Source organism: Pleurodeles waltl, chromosome 9 (assembly GCF_031143425.1).
Source record: "Pleurodeles waltl isolate 20211129_DDA chromosome 9, aPleWal1.hap1.20221129, whole genome shotgun sequence".
NCBI classification, from domain to species: domain Eukaryota; kingdom Metazoa; phylum Chordata; class Amphibia; order Caudata; family Salamandridae; genus Pleurodeles; species Pleurodeles waltl.
The window spans coordinates 1,148,979,044-1,148,999,649 of NC_090448.1; the positions used below are offsets into that span (position 1 = coordinate 1,148,979,044).

The window sequence follows — 20,606 nt, forward strand, 5'->3', positions numbered from 1 at the left end:
TGCTCCTGCAGGTGTGTGGGGGGGTGTACTGTGCTACTGCAGGTGTGTGTGTGTGTGGGGGGGTGTAGTGTGTGCTCCTGCAGGTGTGTGTGTGTGGGGGGGGTGTAGTGTGTGCTCCTGCAGGAGTGTGTGTGTGTGTGTGTGTGTGTGTGTGTGTGTGTGTACAGGGGGGCGGTGTAGTGTGTGCTCCTGCAGGAGTGTGTGTGTGTGTGTACAGGGGGACGGTGTAGTGTGTGTGTGTGGGGGGGGGTGTAGTGTGTGTTCCTGCAGGAGTGTGTGTGAGTGTAGGGGGGCGGTGTAGTGTGTGCTCCTGCAGGTGTGTGTGTGTGTGGGGGGGGTGTAGTGTGTGCTCCTGCAGGTGTGTGTGTGTGGGGGGGGGTGTAGTGTGCTCCTGCAGGTGTGTGGGGGGGGGGTGTAGTGTGTGCTCCTGCAGGAGTGTGTGTGTGTGTACAGGGGGACGGTGTAGTGTGTGCTCCTGCAGGAGTCTCAGCGTTGTTTAAGCTCCGGGGGCCTCGGCCTTGAGCAGTAGGATCCCTGGCTCGCCCCAGTGTGCTTCAGGCAGCTAGACTGTGTTCTCCCTGTGCCTCAGTGTTTGCCGAACAGGCCAGTGTGCAGCATTTCTGTTGCCCTGGGCTCCACTTGCATTGAAGGGGCGGCGGGGCTCTTGACAAGAGTAAATACCTCAATGGGTCCTTGAGGTGGAGGATGTACAAACAGGCTGCATGGCGAAGGCGCCATAAGTGGTCGCCTGCACGTTTCACTGCCGTGGCCTCCACAGGAAGCTTGGAATTTAATGATCCACATGCACCGAAGCACATCTTCTAACCTGGCCGAGACACTAATGGGGTGGAGGGTCCTGAGGTGCAAGCTTCTGGGAGACACCTTTGATTTGGAATATCTGGTGCTCTGGTTCAACGGTAATCCCACTTGCTTCAGAACTCGACCTTCAGACTGTTGAACCTTGCAGTATTTTTGTAGGTCTAGGTATCTGTTCCTCATTCTAATTTTAAATTAGCTCGTTTTTTCCATTCATTATTTTCATAGTTCAAGTGCCTCGATTTGCTGACCAGACCTTGCCAGTCTGTGGGCAGTGTGGTTCAGGGTAAGGGAGTAGAGAAAGAGGGCTTTGAATGCCATTATCACTGCTTGTTGATGATGGCGCCCTGACGCAGTGCTTTGCTGGCGCGATGCTTCACTGATGATCTACTTACCAAAAGCCGATAAAGTGAGCTTTGACAAGGGTGGTACTGTGGGCTTTGCACAGTGGAGTGGTTCTAGTGTTGCACCAAACTTTATAGCCACTGCTGGAGTCTATGGGCCACTACCTCTCAGCCTTTCCAAGTTGTGAGCGTCTTCTGATTGTTAAACTGTGGTCGAGCTAGAACATCGAACAAAATAAATAATTTGTTTGGGTTGATGAAGTTGGACCATACAGGAGGGCCCTTTGTGGGTCTGAACCAATGGTTGAACAGTAGAGCGCATTTCACTCGTTCATTTCTCCTTTTAGACACATGCTAGAAGGATGAGTGACTGTGCTGAGGCCCTGTGGTGTTCAGTCACCTCTTCCTCTGCTGATGACAGGTCGTTGGCAAACTTGCTGCTGCTTGATAGGAAAAGATGATGAACGATGGAGGAAAAGGAGAAAAGCAACAGAGGGAGCTAGAGATCAGATGTGACATGGACTTAGAAAGAAATTTAGAGGAAACAAGTCTGGGTAAAGGGATGAGTCGGAGAGGGGGAGTGACCAGGCTATAGAAAAAGAAGGGGGTAGAGAGATTGTAACAATAGAGGTGGTCATCATGCTGGTGGAAAGACCTCTTGGTCAGAGGCGTGAAATAGGGAGCTCGAAGCTCTGGACTGGATGGTTCCGGCTGCTCCTGCGAATTCAGTGTTGTCTTTGAAAAGTGGTATGCCTTTAAGCAGTGCACTTAACAAAATGCATCTTTAGAAGATTCCATTGTATAATGTAGCAAAGTTTCAAAAGTTAAACAAAATCTAATAGTGAATGTTATTTTTTGGAAACCTTTTCTTGTAAGCCTCAACCCCACACTCCATTCGGACATGTTGAGCTTGCACATTCTACTTGTACGTTTCACAGATTTGTTTTGGAGAAGACATATTACAGAGCATACTTTTTGTACTATATTTCATAAAAGCATTCTTCAGTCTGCAGCATGGTATATTTTTGCTTTTTGATTTGGTTCTCTTAACAGTTAGGTGGAAAATGGGCTGCGTGTCCTTCCCTTCAGGTGTTTTGCAGATCTTCCTGCCTGATGTAGACACCCGAAGAAAGGGGCGAGTGTCCACAGAGTTAGGGGTCCTTGTCCCCATTCTGATCCCTTAACTCGGTGGAAAAGGCAGCAATCGTTGTATGAAGAAATACTTTGTGGGCTGAGTATGTGACGAGGAAGGCTCCTGGTGGTGTGGACACTACAGGAGTGGCATTGGTGTATCCAAGGTGAGAATGCTTGTGCAGACGATAGCCTGAAAGTATCTCTTTTCTGGGTCAGAGTGGGTTCGGTATTGTTAGTGGAACTTCAAACTGTGATCTTTTCCTTATCTACTGTGCACCCTCCCGCCCCTCATTTCTGGGACTTTGCACTGTTTTCTGATTGCTGCTGTTTTGTGGTTGACCTTGAATTTCTTTCAACTAACACAGCAGCGGGGACAGTGTTCATTTTCTAGGGTTTAGCACTGTTGCAACTACTACAGAACGGGTCAAAGTGCAGGATTTATTTACTTACCAGCAGTGTTTTGGTAGCGTGGACCCAACCATGTGGGCGGTGTAGTGATTCACAAATGCAATAGCAGGAAGTAACCTCGCAGTGGATAGAGATCTCAACAGTTACTTTGCAGCTATGGTCTTGTACCACATTGTGGCGGGTTTTGAAGATATGTGTCTTCAGAACACTTCCGAGTGAAAGTAGGCATTCAAGGAGACTGTTCCTTTACAGCTCCCACTCTATGGCGGAACACCCCTCGATCTATGTGGCTTGATTATTCTGTGGTCTCCTGGGAGCTTCCAGTCAGCCAACATGTCCAGCAGCCACAAGGAATGGACCAGTGTCTAAAGGATCAGCCATCTACTGGTCTGCCTCTGCAACTGCATGTAACTCCTACAAGTTCTACCCAACAGTTGGGTATGGTAACCCAAAGGGGAGCATGCTTGTGGACTGCCTTTTTTTCTTCCAGAGCGCGAGGGATGCAGTGGTGGTTGTAGGCTTCTTCCCTGGTAAACTAATTAACAGAGGCATCTGAACTGCGGGAAGATGATGTTGTAAAAGAAACATAGTGGCAGAATTAAATAGATATAGGACTGATGCTTTCCCATGCCCATTCGACTGTCCTCAAATGTCACGGTTTCCTTGAGGGCAAGTACACCTAGTAAAAGGAAAGAAGGGTCAGTGATCTGCTCCTGTTTTGAATGTAACTGATGATTATATGAACTAATGTGCATATTACAGAGTCTGTTTATTATCCTTCCATAAAGCTCTAGACATCAAATTAGCAAAAACAGTAGTGGTGGTATTTTAGGCATGTAATGCCTTTCAAGCATTGAAATGTCCAAGTGTGCCCCCTGAATATCGAAACCACATAAAATTACCAACAAGTAAGTTTAGATTTTCTGTACCTAACTTCACTTAGATGTACCTATGTGTAGGAAAGTACCATCTCGCCTGGCATGTTACCCCCATATTTCACTGTATATGTTGTTTTAGTTGTATGTGTCACTGGGACCCTGCCAGCCAGGGCCCCAGTGCTCATAAGTGTGCCCTGTATGTGTTCCCTGTGTGATGACTAACTGTCTCACTGAGGCTCTGCTAACCAGGACCTCAGTGGTTATGCTCTCTCTTTGCTTTCCAAATTGTAACTAACAGGCTAGTGACCAATTTCACCAATTCACATTGGCATACTGGAACACCCTTATAATTCCCTAGTATATGGTACTGAGGTACCCAGGGTATTGGGGTTCCAGGAGATCCCTATGGGCTGCAGCATTTCTTTTGCCACCCATAGGGAGCTCTGACAATTCTTACACAGGCCTGCCGCTGCAGCCTGAATGAAATAACGTCCATGTTATTTCACAGCCATTTACCACTGCACTTAAGTAACTTATAAGTCACCTATATGTCTAAACTTTACCTGGTAAAGGTTGGGTGCTAAGTTACTTAGTGTGTGGGCACCCTGGCACTAGCCAAGGTGCCCCCACATCGTTCAGGGCAAATTCCCCGGACTTTGTGAGTGCGGGGACACCATTACACGCGTGCACTATACATAGGTCACTACCTATGTATAGCGTCACAATGGTAACTCCGAACATGGCCATGTAACATGTCTAAGATCATGGAATTGTCACCCCAATGCCATTCTGGCATTGGGGTGACAATTCCATGATCCCCCGGGTCTCTAGCACAGAACCTGGGTACTGCCAAACTGCCTTTTCAGGGTTTGCACTGCAGCTGCTGCTGCTGCCATCCCCTCAGACCGGTTTCTGCCCTCCTGGGGTCCAGCCAGGCTTGGCCCAGGAAGGCAGAACAAAGGACTTCCTCAGAGAGAGGGTGTTACACCCTCTCCCTTTGGAAAAAAGGTGTCGGGGCTGGGGAGGAGTAACCTCCCCCAGCCTCTGAAAATGCTTTGATGGGCACAGATGGTGCCCATCTCTTCATAAGCCAGTCTACACCGGTTCAGGGATCCCCAGCCCTGCTCTGGCGCGAAACTGGACAAAGGAAAGGGGAGTGACCACTCCCCTGACCTGCACCTCCCAGGGGAGGTGCCCAGAGCTCCTCCAGTGTGCTCCACACCTCTGCCATTTTGGAAACAGAGGTGCTGCTGGCACACTGGACTGCTCTGAGTGGCCAGTGCCAGCAGGTGACGTCAGAGACTCCTTCTGATGGGCTCTTACCTGTGTTGCTAGCCTATCCTCCTTCCTAGGTAGCCAAACCTCCTTTTCTGGCTATTTAGGGTCTCTGCTTTGGGGAATTCTTTAGATAACAAATGCAAGAGCTCATCAGAGTTCCTCTGTATCTGTCTTCACCTTCTGCCACGGAATTGACCGCTGACTGCTCAGGAAGCCTGCAAAACCGCAACAAAGTAGCAAAGACGACTACTGCAACCTTGTATTGCTGATCCTGCCGCCTTCTCGACTGTTTTCCTGGTGGTGCATGCTGTGGGGGTAGTCTGCCTCCTCTCTGCACTAGAAGCTCCGAAGAAATCTACTGTGGGACGACGGAATCCTCCCCCTGCAACCGCAGGCAACAAAAGAACTGCATCACAGGTCCTCTGGGTCCCCTCTCAGCACGACGAGCGTGGTCCCTGGAACTCAGCAACTCTGTCCAAGTGACTCCCACAGTCCAGTGACTCTTCAGTCCAAGTTTGGTGGAGGTAAGTCCTTGCCTCCCCACGCTAGACTGCATTGCTGGGTACCGTGTGATTTGCAGCTGCTCCGGCTCCTGTGCACTCTTCCAGGATTTCCTTTGTGCACAGCCAAGCCTGGGTCCCGACACTCTAACCTTCAGTGCACAACCTCCTGAGTTGTCCTCTGGCGTCGTGGGATCTCCTTTTGTGACTTCGGGTGAGCTCCGGTTCACTCTTCTTCGTAGTGCCTGTTCCGGCACTTCTGCAGGTGCTGCCTGCTTCTCTGAGGGCTCCCTATCTTGATGGGCGCCCCCTCTGTCTCCTCACGCAATTGGCGACATCCTGGGCCACAGCAGCATCCAAAAACCCTAACCGCGACCCTTGCAGCTAGCAAGGCTTGTTTGCGGTCTTTCTGCGTGGGAACACCTCTGCAAGCTTCTTCACGACGTGGGACATCCATCCTCCAAAGGGGAAGTTCCTAGTCCTTTTAGTTCTTGCAGAATCCACAGCTTCTACCATCCGGTGGCAGCTTCTTTGCACCCTCAGCTGGCATTTCCTGGGCATCTGCCCAATCTTGACTTTGTCGCGACTCTTGGACTTGGTCCCCTTGTTCCACAGGTACTCTCGTCCGGAAATCCATCGTTGTTGCATTTCTGGTGTTGGTCTTCCTTGCAGAATTCCCCTATCACGACTTCTGTGCTCTCTGGGGAACTTAGGTGCACTTTACACCTACTTTTCAGGGTCTTGGGGTGGGCTATTTTTCTAACCCTCACTGTTTTCTTACAGTCCCAGCGACCCTCTACAAGCTCACATAGGTTTGGGGTCCATTTGTGGTTCGCATTCCACTTCTAGAGTATATGGTTTGTGTTGCCCCTATACCTATGTGCTCTCATTGCAATCTATTGTGACTGTACATTGCTTGCATTGCTTTCTATTGCTATTACTGCATAATTTTGGTATTGTGTACATATATCTTGTGTATATTTGCTATCCTCATACTGAGGGTACTCACTGAGATACTTTTGGCATATTGTCATAAAAATAAAGTACCTTTTATTTTTAGTATATCTGTGTATTGTGTTTTCTTATGATATTGTGCATATGACACCAGTGGTATAGTGGGAGCTTTGCATGTCTCCTAGTTCAGCCTAAGCTGCTCTGCTAAGCTACCCTTTTTTATCAGCCTAAGCTGCTAGACACCTTTTCTACACTAATAAGGAATAACTGGACCTGGTGCAGAGTGTAAGTACCCCTTGGTACCACTACAAGCCAGGCCAGCCTCCTACACTATGCGATGCATATATCTTTACAGTAACAGTATTGTTGGTGTTGATATTCAATAGTACAATCAATTGTCCAAAGGTTCTCAAGCTTCAGTAAGCCATACTACAATATCTGCTATGGATCCAGGAACTTAGGTTTCCTCTGCACATCATTAGAAGCTTTCCTTCAGCCTGACTCTCATATTGTGAAAGATGCAATAAGAAAGGGGTCTCACTGCAAGGGCTTTGAGATGTCCGGCTTTGTTACTGTGAGCTCTGATCAGCACCCAGACAGTGGTATGGGAATGGTGGTTCGGCAGTAGCTGTAGAAGCCCATGGAGGGTTGCAGCGAGGATCTGTGGCCTGTAAGAGTCCAAAGAAGTGCAGCAGCTGTGGCACGTCTTTAGCTGACACTGCCATCTGGCACAGGAAGATAGCAACACAAAGGTGTCTGTCAAGAAAACAATAGGCTGTAGAGTCCTGGCCCTGTTGCTCATTTGAGGCTTGTGGGTTGACCACAGGGGCTACACTAGATCCATATTATCTGATTTAGATCTGGCCTGCTCGACCTGTTGTTGCCAATACTTTAAAGTAAACATAATCGGTGTGCTTTTCTCGAACTTTAAGGTGTGAAGTGGCAGGCTTCAATAAAGGACTGGTGACACCACCAAAAGAAAACAGGAGATAGCTTGAAGTCTGCAAGTGAGTGTTGCCTGAAATAGTCTGAAGAATAATGATTTAACTTCAGTCCAAGAAACGTCCAGAATTTGACTGGATAAAATATTCTTGAAGGTAAGGAATTCGGGTAGAACTGACTGGCGGGTCCGTAAATTTGAGAAGTTAATGAATTGATCAATGGGAGGAACCAGAGATGAAGGAATAGGAGTAGGCAGTGAAGACACTGAAGTAGACAGCCAAAAGCTAGCAGAATGAGAATGGGTGGGTGGAAAGTCAGAAGCTGGGGATCACAAGAGCTGGGTAGAAACTTAGGCTAGTAGGGAGAGCTGAAGTCCGCGACAGACTGGAAACAGAGGCAGGCACCAAAAGTGAAAATCTGCTTACCACTGGAGACGGTGGAGAGCTTTGTGACTCAATAGCAGAGAAACAGTTGTGAAGCTTTTTAGTCATAGGTCAGTTCCCTGTTTTTAATCTAGTGGGGTTGAGCATGCATCTTGGGTTTGCTTGAGGGGGGGGCGGGGGGGTGGGATGGATATTCTGGGTGTATAAATAATGTGAATGGGATGTGGTGACTATGGGCGAAGGGAAAAGGCTGCGTCCTCGCAAGGGCGTAGCTTGGTCCATGAGATTCGAGGTGGGAGGGGTATATCAAATTCGTCTACTAAAAAAAAAAGCCGTGCGCTGCAGGGTGGAGGGCTGAGATGACCATTGTTTGTGGTGGAATCTTTCCAAGAGGAACAGGGTCAGTACTGCTTTGCATTAGGCACACCTCTATCTAGAAAGTCAAGGTGGGGTGAAAAATAATGGATTGTAATGCTACTCCGAGCGATTGCCAGTGATTAGGCTATTTGCAAGCATTCATCCCACTACCATTTGAGTGTTGATTGCAAGTAGTGTGCCTGGAAAGTTAAAACTAGAGCACCTTTCCTAATACTGCCAATGTTTGTGAATTCGAAAAAGTAGTACATTTTCACCCATTCAAGGAATACAGGTGCAGGTTTACTTTTCTTTGGTAAAGCAGTCACTATATATTAATATCCTGACTTTAAAAAAATTAAAAAGTTAAAACCTGTCAGTGAAATGAGAATGATGATAAAAACCCAATCGAACATAGCAGACTCAGCTCACGGCCCCCAGTTCCAACTCAAACCAAGAATGCATTTGAGGGGTGTCGCACCCTGAAACCCCCTGCTGAAGTTCTGCCACTGCCCATCCCACCTGGGCCTGGTAGTTCTCACTGTAAGTATATGAGTATGCTCATGTCCAGCACACGACTTGAAGCCCCTGCCCTGGAGCCACCTATTTAAATGTATTTTCAATGCATACTCTTCATCTCTTCTACAAGAAGCATTGATGATGGAGTTGTGAAATAGGATCAGTACCAGGGCTCCATGTCTCTAGTCCTTGCCTTTTACAATTCATTTTATCAAGTGACCAATGGCCCCATGTCCTAACCTCGATTCACAAACAGAGGAGGGCACACAGGCAAATTACCAGGTCGGGCTGAGCCATGGTTCTGACTTGGCTCCAAGAAAGCTGTGCACAAGCAGAGCCATGAAAACGTGACACATATTGTGCAATAGACCTATAGTAAAGCAAAAATATGATAGTCTTTGTAAAATTAAATTTCCTAAACATGTGGAAGTGTTTCACCTTAGTGCATCTGATTATATCACTGCATATAAATGCGTTTATTAAAATTGATTGTTTTTAGAATCATTCACGTCTCACCTGCCAATGGCATTGTCATTAGTGAACTAAAAAGCAAGTCGGTAGTAATGTAAATATTAAATGTGGCCTAGATTCCCATTATAGATGGAGCAATGTTAGACGACTGCATAATAGACTTGAGTAGCACTTTCTTGAACTTTGTCAGGCCCTATCCGTCACCATCAGCCTTCTTGTTTCCTAGCATTAAAGAGTGCACTGCTATTACCTCCATGGCCCTCAACCATTGCTACATCGAGTTAGGGGTTGCTAATGGTAATCCTGGAATTCACAACGGTTTTGGCTGCACCCAGAGGAGTACTTCTCTTCATACCTCATGCTGTTTGGTGTACGACACATCCTTTTATGGAGTGGCTGCATTGTAGTGCACGAGGGAGGCTGTTTTACATCTCAGAAGTGCATTGAATCACCACATATCAAATGCTTTATCATGATGCATTGTGGGCAGAAAGTAATGAACGTATTGTGTTTTTTTTTTTTTTTACCAAGTTTTTAAAATGTTTTAGTCTGGATTCCATACCCAACCCTGACGTATTGGAGCTATCCATGCTTGTTTATTACTTGTGTTTCTAAATAAGGTGTAGAAAGGGTGGATCTAAGAGTCCACTCCGAAAGTCAGTAATTGGGTTGTATAGTCAGCAGGGCTTTGTGCGATACATCAATGCTACACAGTACTTTCGAGGTCCATGCCTATTTGAGATGGATCTGGGAGCTTGCGGTGTGGCAGGGAACCAACAGCTGGTGATGGGGTTTGAGCTATGAGAACAATCAGAGAAAATAATCACCTAAACACAACTAAAACAACAGTGGCAGAGCGCTTGTGAGGCCAGGCCTGTGAAAGAACCGGAGTTGATAAGGATTGCCAACTAAAGACAGCAGTCAGTGCCAGTACCCCAAAAAAACATACAGATGCTGAGCAAATCTAGCTTCTTTCAGCCAAGGAGGCCAATAGCAATGACTTGCAACAACTCCTAGGAGCCATAGCAGCTAAACTCCTTGACGAGGGTTATGTATACAAACGTCTGTGTAAAACAGAGCAGTTCTAGTACTGCCAAATCCCATAACCTGATGTGAGTAGCGTTCAAGCTAGAAGGTACACCTAGATTTCTAAAGCCCGAGTAAGTGTGCAGAAAAGACTTAAGTGCAAGACTCCTGACTGAGTAGTTCTCTGTGCAGGGACAGGTGGGTTTTTAACACATATTCATAAATATGAGGCTGAAAGGCTGCTGGACTTTGTTTCAAGATCCTTGGATTCCCAATGGGTGCTGAGAATCCGGAAGGAGAAGGTGCTGGGAACTCGGATGCTTCAGTTTTCTTTCTTTTTTGTTTTTACTTATTTGGCGGTATCGGGTGATGGGTGAATTGCTTGGGAAACCCCTTTTGGATATGTTTTAATAATGTGTCTTAAGATCGGGGAGTACATCTGCTTGCACATCCTTTTGTGAGCAGTGTCCCACCTTTGCTGAATGGTACAAAAGTGCCACCATGCAAGATGTAGTTTATCAGGATCTCTAATCACTGTTAAAAGTGCATTATTTGATGTAGAATATGGGAATGCCATCCCTCCTGCGCTGTGGCACCCCAAAGTGAAGTTACATTAATCATAGACTTGTAAGTTGATGGGAATATTTTTCGGGGAGCAGGGGCGTTTCTTTCTGTTTGTTTTTGTTTTGGGGAGAGAGGGTACGTTTTCAGCCTCACTGAATGTATGTGAGGATGAAGCATCTTGTTCTAATCCAAACTACAATAAGCATTGGCAACGCCAACAAGCTGAGCTTTTAGTCTTGACATTACTTGTCGGATTTAGGCCCTCAATAATGCATCATACTTGCTCTCTGTCGCTCATCTTAGCACTCATTCATTCACCCAGAAACTCATTCTTGCTGTCACCCACTTACAGAACCACAGTAAAACATCTACATTTAAATCACAAACTAAGCAAAATATGCAAGTTAAAATAATAACAGACGAAAACATGCTGCAGTCTAAACAAGGTGGGCATATGTTTAAAATTAAACGTGGCAGCAGGTGTATTTATGTGTTCTTTGTAGTATGAACCTAGCCAAAAGCGTAATGCTGTACAAGGGCATAGACTCCACGACTGACGGTGGAGGTGGCTCTGTTGTTGCCTGTTAATGCATTGTGATGTAGTGCTCTTTAAAGAGGGGTGTCTTCAGCTCTTTCTTAAATTAGAGCAGTGTTTTGGCTGATAAGGGGATGTTCCAGATCCTGGGTGCATAGATCCAAAAGTAATGTTGTTTTGTCTTTTTTCACTTCGTAGTCTGCTGTCTATTGGGGTACTTGGCTGCAGGTGTGTTGAGATCCCCAGAGATGGTGAGCTTGTCTGCAAGATAAGCAGGGGTGCTGGTTATCATTTCTTTGTCATGATGCAGCGGGTTTTGAAGATGGTGTGGGCTGGTAAGGGGAGCCACTGGTGTTCATGAGGATAGGGGGTGATGTGTTTTTTTTTTTTTTTTTTCTAGACCCTGGATGAGATGTGCTGTGGTATATAGGGTGCTCTTAATGTGCACCAGAGTGGACTCTGAGAAGCAGTGGAGCAGGTGTTTCTGCTGCTCGAATGCAAGAGTACAAGGGCTTGAACAGCAGTTCTAAAGTTGTCTTCTGTAAGAAGTTTCACTTACTTTCGAAGAGAGCTGGTACAAGGCTGTCCTTGTTCTTTTAGTAATGTGTTCCTTGAGGGTGAGGCTGATGTCCTTTGCCATTTGGTGAAAATTGGGTCTCAAAACTGTCAGAGTTCATGTAGCTGAGACAGGTTTTTACTGCTTCTTTGTTTGTTTTTGATTTGTAATAGGAATTCTGTCTTGCTTGGGTTGAGTGTCAGATAGGCACTGGACACCCAGTTCTGCGTGGTGTGCAGTCAGTGCTTGAGGCATTGGGTGTTCGCAGCAGACAAGACTGTCAAGTAGAGGTGTATCATTGTCATACTGATGAATCTTGATGTTTTGATTTGTGAGTAACGGCTCCTAAAAAATAAATATATATATATATATATATGACTCGAGGAATTAATAAACACATCCTTTTTGGATCAATACAACATCAATTATTATTGTCCTAGTATTAATATTTCTTTTATTTTTTCAATATCCTACTCTGTGCGGTATTCACCAGTCGCCACTTTGAATTCGTCTTATGAACAATTACATTAACACCATCTATAGTCTCTAAGAGCAAGATACAATCTATACCAGTGGCGGCTCCTCCGTATATGCGGAGAAGCGTTGTACCCCCTCCAGCAGCACCTGCTGCAAACCCATTCCCAAGGAAAGGATATTAAACCATGTTTATTATCCTTTCCTTGTGAAAGGGGCGGGGCTTTGTGGCGTGACCTGGACGAGGGACGTGCACTGTGCACTCCCTTCAGAGCGCATGTATGTTTGTTGCCGTCTCAGGCCGGCCAAACACACATGCCCAATAGGCTGTCTCCGGGCTGGAGAAAGCCAGCACAGGCTCCCAGTCTGCCTGGGAGCACCCTGGCTGGGCGTCACCAGCTAATCCTGACGCTGCACTGAGCAGCGTCAGGATTGGCGCAGGGCAGGCTGGGAGCCTGTGCCTGGAGCCTGCAGGAGAAGAGCAGCGTGATGGTGGCGGCGTGGGAAGGTAAGTGTATTTTTTTTTATTTTTATATTATTAATTCCCCCCAAAGTTTATTACCCCAGCCACCCCCGCGCCGCCTGCCCTCTTTATAAACCGCAAGCCGAGACTGGTCTATACATAATCCTTATGCATTAGTTACTTGACGGCTGTTGTCCATAAATGTCTCTCAAAATCCCGGTCCGTCAGTGCAGGTAGTCCATTAAATAACCATCATTTAACAAAGTCCACTGCAGGTGTTTACACTGTAGAACAATTGATGGACTTCACCATCATACATCAGTTTGTAGTCCATAAGGACTCCTGATATTATATTGTCAACAAGTTTAGATCTCTTTACTTCTGGCCTCTTCAGGACTCATAAGGAGCATGTATCACTTCACTTTCTGTAGGGTATATTTACTAATCAGGTAAATCCTCTCCACATAATATCGCACTAGCACGCGGGGTCTACTTGAGTAATGTAGAGTCGCGTTGGAGTTGTAATCCGATCTCCTATTGTTAGAAATGGGGGTCTGTGGTTGGCAGTCAGTTTGCACTCTGTCCAAGCAGAGACCTGCACTCTAGTCAGGGCAATGGAGATACACACTTAGGTAACCCCTGCTCACCCCCTTGGTAGGGTGGCACAAGCAGTATGGCTTATCTCAAAGGCAATGTGTAAAGTATTTGTACCAAAACACACAGTAATACAGTGAAAACACTACAAAATGGACACCACACAAGTTTAGAAAATAGGCAATATTTGTCTAAATCAAACAAGATCAAAACAACAAAAATCCAACATACACAAGTCAAGATAATCATTTTCCAAGTAAAAAGAGTCTTACTCCATAAAAAACAATGGAAACGTTTTTGTTACACAAAGTACCTGGTTTGCGCCCAAAATAAAGCTGCACGGGCAAGCGTACGTCAAAAGTCAGCGATGTGTCAATTTCCTTACTCGTAAGTGAAGCCGTGCGTCATTTCTTTTTCGGTCGAATAGGCAATGTGCCGTTTTTCTCTCCCGAAGAAGGTGATGCACGATTTCCGGACAACGCACCTCGAATCCGCACCAGTTTGGGATGATTTTGATGCCCAACGATGATGCATGAAAAATCCTGCAGCACGGTGATGGAAAACCGCGCTACGCAGGGGTTTGCATTGGTTTCTCCAGCCGCAATGCAGGTGATGCGTTGAAATCAGCCGCGAGGCGGGTGGCGTATAGTGTTTTCAGCTGTGGTGCAGGTGGTGCATCAGTTTTCTCCGCACGGCTCCCTGTGTGCAGATTTCAGTCATTGTTCTACCAGCTTCACCTTTCAAGGGCCCAGGGACTGGATACGGCACCACTTGGCAACGCAGGAGTCTCAGCAAAGAGTCCAGATGCTGGCAGAGGAAGTCTTTGATGCCCCTGAGACTTCAAAACAGGAGGCAAGCTCAGTCCAAGCCCTTGAAGATTCTTCACAAGCAGGAATATACCACCAAGTCCAGTCTTTGTCCCCTTCCTCAGGTAGAAGCGGCAAATGAAGGGTAACCCAAAAAGCACCGTCACAGGCAGGGGCAGCACTTCTCAGCTTTTCAGCTCTTGTCCTATGGCTGAGGTTCCTCTTGGTTCCAGAAGTAAATCTAAAGTCTGGGGTTTTGGATCCACTACTTATTCCCCCTTCTGACTTTGAAGTAGGCAAGCTTCAAAGGAAAGTCTCTGTTGTTCACAAGAGCCTGCCTTGCCCAGGCCTGGCCCCAGACACACACCAGGGGGTTGGAGACTGCATTGTGAGAGGGCAGGCACAGCCTATTCAGTTGTAAGTGACCACTCCTCCCTCCACTCTGGCGGAGATGGCTCATCAGGATATGCAGACTACACCCCCTAGCTCCCTTTGTGTCACTGTCTAGAGGGGATTCACAGTGTCAGTCTGACCCAGACAGGGAATACACATGCAGGTAAAGTCACAGAATGGTTTAAGCAAGAAAATGCCAACTTTCTAAAAGTGGCATTTTCAAACAGACAATTTAAAAAACAACTTTACCAAAAGATGTATTTTTTAAATTGTGAGTTCAGAGACCCCAGACTCCAAATATCTATCTGTTCTCAAGGATAAACTGCACTTTAAGGATATTTAAAAGCAGCCCCCATGTTAACCTATGAGAGGGATAGGCCTTGTGACATTTGGCAGTATTTCACTGTTAGGGTATGTAAAACATCACTACATGTCCTACCTTTAACATACACTACACCCTGCCCCTGGGGCTACCTAGCGCCTACCTTAGGGGTGCCTTACATGTATAAAAAGGGAAGGTTTGGGCCTGGCAAGTGGGCACACTTGCTAAGTCGAATTGGGAGTTTAAAACTGCACACACACAGACACTGCAGTGGCAGGTCTGAGACCTGTTTACAGGGCTACTCATCTGGGTGGCACAACCAATCACCAATACAATTTACACAGAGAGCATATGCACTTTAGCACTGGTTAGCAGTGGCAAAGTGCCAGAGTCCTAAAGCCATCAAAAACTGGTCCGAAAAAAATAGGAGGAAGGAGGCAAAAAGTTTGGGGGTTACCCTGCAAAAAAGGCCAGGACCAAAACACCTATAGTCCCATCTCTTCTCGTTCTATTGCGGGGAGAGCAGCAATGGCTCCGACCCACATTGAAATCTCCACACCAGTGATTTGTGAGTAGAGCACCAAGCGGCTCCATGTAGAGGTTGAAAGAGAGGGGGGGAAATGCAGGCAACCATGGCGGATTCTGTATTTGATTGGGATTATTGAAACCTGGAGGCGCCCATGTGAATTGTAGTCGAGCAGGACTTAGTTAGCATTAATGCAATTTTTAAAGTTGAACATAGACTGCTTCTTTGATTATATTGCTGATGAAAGGTAAGTACCTGATGGGCCTTTAGTTGACATGGTCTTCTGGGTCTAGTGTAGGTTTCATTAAGAGTGGGGAGGGGGATCAGGCTGCTTGGGAACATCAGTAAAGATGCCATGAGTGAGGTGGAGGCATTGACAATGAAGAGTTGCGGTGATAGTATCCCTAGAGAGAGCTAAGAAGGAAGAAGGTAAGAACTAATTTTCATAAGAAGTGATTTTGAGGGAGTTGAGTATGTCTGCAAAATCTGCAGGACATATGTTTTGAAGGATTCCAATTGCAGGTTTCTATGTGAAGGGACTGGCTTAAGAGATGGAGTGGTTTGTTGTTGTTTACGTGCTGTCAGATTGTCTGTATTGTTTCATTGAAGAAGAGGTTGGTGGCATTGCACTTTTCTGTGGAGTGAGAAATAGGTTGGGCTGGTGGATGCAGTGTTTGGTTCTTTTGACGTGTTCTGCTTCTGTGGATGGCTTTGTTGATGATGCTTGTGGAGTACTTTGCTTTAGCTGATGTGATGAACTGTCTGTGTGGCACTGAGGGATTTCAGTATCATGAGGTCCTCAGGAGTTTGGTTTTTCTTCCAGTTTCTTTGCTGTGTGCAGATTGATAGTTTTTCAGCAGGGTCCTTGGGGTACCAGATTGCTGAGGGCTTTGGCTTGCACATGTGTGTTTTAATTGGGCATGAATGTTAAAATAGTTTTCCATTAAAGTGTTGAAATTGTTTAGGAGTGGGTTGGACGTGCAGTTGGAATATAAAAAGAAAAAATAGTGGCATTTTTAAAGTTTTTTTTCTTTTTGCTGGTGTGTGAAGCAACACGGAGGACGGGCAGGTAAGTAGCCGGGGTGTGGAATTTAATAAAATACCTACTTGTCCATGGGATAAGTTGCTTCTTAAATGTACTTGTCCTGTAAAAAAAAAAATCTACTTCTCACTTTGGTGCCATGTAGTGCGGCCACAAATTATGGCTGCAATCTCGTTATGTAGGAGCTCTAATAATAGCCTCTCTGATTATGGTAGGGCTCCTAGTAGGGCTTGAATACTTGCAATTTCAATCCCTACTATAGCAATTTCCTTATTTTGCCACCTTTCCGTAGATCTACATAATGGGGCTGGAGGAAGCCGTAAGCAGTAGTTCCAGGGCTGGAATGCCTTTGAGTCTGCAAACCCACTAACTTGCATGTTTTAAGGATTTTCACCAGCTCTTCTCTAATCTTTTCCCATAATCAGAAAGGTTGGAAATTTACTCCCGACACTGGCAGAAGTAGAAGTTTTTCCTGGGTTGGGGGAAAAAAGTGGTTGGAGGGAAAGTGAACTTGTAAACGCTTAGTAGATTTTCACATGCGCAAATCTACGCATGCATATTTGCTCATGCTAAGATACAGTTCATAAATATTTTCTAGGAGTACGATTTCCTGGTCTCCTTCTGAACATTCTTGTAAATTCATGACATATACCATGGGTGCACTTTTGTGACTTTAGTTAAGAATTGGGTCCCTAATTAGGTCTGGTGTTAACAGAGACATTTCTTTTTTTTTACTTCTATTGCACACTCTGTCAACTGGCTTTACTGTGAGTGATAGCATTCTGCTCTTTCTCAAGGAGCATATTGGCACACAAAGTAGTTCTGTTCTGTGCCAGGAGCTACCATAGCAATCAGTGGCATAATGAAACTGGATGGGGCCCTGTGCAAAGAACATAGAGGCCCCCTCACATCCCTCCCCCAGACTCAGTCAGGGTAGGTGCTGTGCTGAGGCCCTCCCTCCTCCCCCCCCCCCCCCCCCCCCCCCCCCCCCCTGGAGGGAGGCTGCAGGACCTTTGTTACGCCACTGGTGGCAGTGTGTGTGTGTTTTTTTTTTTTTAAGACCAAAAACTTTTTTTTCTTTTTGCCAGATTTTGCTACAATGGTGAGGGCCTGGCATCTCCCACAACAATAAAGTATTACAAAAGCCATGTCAAAATAGGACACGCATTGACAACACCAAAAGACTCTCAAACAATGTCGGGTCAGTTGGCTTTGCCAGTGCTTCTTTAGTTTTTTTCATGCGTCCCATAATCTTGTTGAAAATGGTTACACTGATTTTCCATTAGGAATATTTTTTGAAATACTAGCATGCATCAACACATTTTACTAAATGATGCTTCAAAAAAATAGCACCTAAAATTTCTTAGCGAAACGTATTTTTTTTTCCTACATTTTTTTCTGAACTTTGTATTTTGAAAGCAAAGCATCATCACTCTTGCTTACAAGCTTCTGCAAACATTTGCATCCAATCAGAGCATTCTGGGTGCATTATCCTTAGCCTCATATTGTTGAACTTTTCAAACGAGTGTACTTTTCTTTTTTTTTTTTTTAATACTGGAACCACAGTCAGTAGTGCAGTGTGACCTTAAAACGTTTATTTACAGTGCTCATCCTAATAATGAAGGCTTTTCATTTACAAACCATGAATACAAGTTTGAACAGCATTAACATATGGACACACATTACCGCAACTGCAGGCGGTTGTTCCCTTCACTGTAAACTGGCAGCCAAAGGTAGCTGGCAGTTTGTGCTGCAGTGGGTTGGACCTACTTGTCCCAAGGACAAAATAAACATACAAACTTGCTGCCCTTGACCCCAAACAATATGCCCTGGGTGTCAGGCAATAGGAATTCCACATTCCTGAAGTAGAGAGGAAGCAACGCCAAGGGTTTGGTAGGTGAGAGGGTTGAAGCAATACCAAGGCTAGGTGGGGGGTGGGATCGGAAGGGAAGCAACCTGGAAGGTGGTCAGTGGTGGCATGAGCAACACAGATGGTAGGAGGCAGAGGCAACACAGAGGATGCAGATGGGGTAAGCAACATCCTGGGTGGTGTAAGCAACACAGACCGGGAGAAGTACACAACAATAAGAGAGCAGCATGAAGCATGAGGTAGGCAAGACAAGCACATGGGCAAGAGCAGCGTGGGGAGAAGCATGCAGAGGAGAAAGCACCAGAGGGCGGGCACATCGGAGTGGAACTTGGGGAGAAACACATGGGTGGAGATGGCAAGAGGAGGGAAGAGAATTAATGGGGCAAGACAGCTGAAAAATACATGCACTCTCATGGAGTCCTTAACCAAAAAGACAAAAGCAGTGCTTAAAAATTAAGCAATGGAAGGATACAAGTAGTGGCCCATCCACAAGAAAAGGAAGGAAAGCCCACACAAGCTAATGAAAACAAGTAAATGAGAGACAAGGTCAACCAGTGGTAAGCAATGGGCAGGTCACTATAATCTGACAGTAGGTCTTTTCACAAACCGATAGCATGCAATGTCAGGAAGCAAGATCTAAAAATATCTTCACTTCAAAGCAAAGTTTACTTTTTTTCTGACATGGTGCAGAGGACGTTTGAAGCATTATGTATCTTTAAGAAATGAAATTAAGCCCAGTTCTTTATTTGTGTCTCTGCAGATTTATCAGATGTAATTATGACTCCATGGTTGGGATCAACGCTTTCCCTTTTACCTTTTGCATCCCTTCTTTTGAATATGGAGCAGCTGCTTCCAGCTTACCTTTATCAGACCTCTCCTCTTTCCTGGCTGTGTTATTAAGCACTGGAGAAAAATGTGTGTAATATTTTAATTACTGGGATAAGGAGAGATAATCTTGCTTTGTCTAACTTGCTGGAAATGGTGGGTTGAAGATGAAGGTCTCCTATTGACTCACTGATTTTGGTACCTTATGCAATGGAATTATTATATGGAGCTGCCCTGCCTTCCCTTTTCACAATTGTTCTGTTGCCATCTGTCTGGAAAGCTTTGTATAGGTCGGGCCGTATAGTGGAAGCACGGTACAAGTCATTCTCTGTTTCTTATTCTTAGAAAGCTCTTTGATGCCCACGAGATTTCATGTGGTTGGTAATTTTTCTTATCTGATTGCTGAAGCAGGTCTTTTTCTTCTCTAGTTCACTTAAGAGTCGAGGTATCAATCTCACAGGTCTATCACAGCAGCATTATGGAAGCAGAATGAGCCTCTGATTGCCCAAGCAAGAGTGAGAGGACGTCCCCCTATTTCCCCACCCCCCCCAAAAAAAAAAAAAACAAGTGGAAAATACTTATCAAAAGTGTTGTAAGCCATTTAAGGCAGGTGAAGTGTTTCATGGTCCTCTTTAACCAACCATGTTCAACTCTGTAAGACAACTGTTACAGGTGAGTAATTCTTTCTTTAATCCAATGTCTTCCTGCATTCTCAGCAGAAACTGTGTACAGTACCCTGACAATGTTTGTTTAGCATTTAATTTTGCATTTCTTCTTTCAGACCCGGAGGCAGGAAGGAATGGCAACTCCAAAATCACCACTACCCTGGGGCTTGTGGTGCACGCTGCAGGTAGGTTTCACGTCATCAAGAAGGATCCTGAGCGCATCCTGTGTGTGTAATTCTGCACCCGTTATTCGTTGACTACATACTCGTTATGCTTAATTGTCAACCTATGAGTGGGGGTTGGTTTCTACTTGTACTCGCAAAGCCCCACCTACTCCACCCCCTCAGAACCACCACCTCTCGCCCCATCCACCCCCACACTCCCTCACCAACCATGGGCTTTCTTCTAAGCTTGCTTAGTGCCTCAGTAAAGACTATCTTGGGGAAAAGATCAATGCTGCTATGCTTAAATGTCTTATTCTACTGGTAGTTCATCTCGGGGAGATTATCGGAATACCTATTTTTAGGCTTTAACCTCATAAAAGTCGAGTTCATTTTGGGAAAGGCGATGTAAATGTAAGAATATTTTACTCTTATTATTCAATTATTTTTTTAACATAATATTTCATATGAAATTTTATGTCACAAAGGTAGGCCACCATGAACCTTTCTCTTAACCTTAACAGGAGTGTACGTTCACTGTATTCCATCACATTAACCCTTTGTTATCTAGCCATTTCCGTTTCAAATGTTTGTGTGTTGCTAATACCCCAAGATTTTTCAATGTCCAAATCATAACCCCAAGAAAAACATACACCCATTTCTATTTGTGCAAGTCACATCTTTACCCACTGCATCGCCTCGTTCCAGTGGTGATGCATTTTAGATGTATTCTTTGTCTGCATTTCATTTTGTAGCATGTATGTATGTTGGGGTGAGGTCCACATCACATCTAATTGTGGGAA

General features: G+C 45.4%; 1 protein-coding gene across 1 annotated transcript in view; it reads left to right on the forward strand.

The window, feature by feature from the left end:
- The window catches only part of SLC39A9 (solute carrier family 39 member 9), a 104,353-nt gene that overhangs the window by 57,343 nt on the left and 26,404 nt on the right, over positions 1–20,606 (forward strand). The window contains exon 4 of the mRNA XM_069208974.1: positions 19,759–19,827. Coding sequence (XP_069065075.1) covers positions 19,759–19,827 — 69 coding nt within the window. The remainder of the gene's footprint in view (positions 1–19,758; positions 19,828–20,606) is intronic.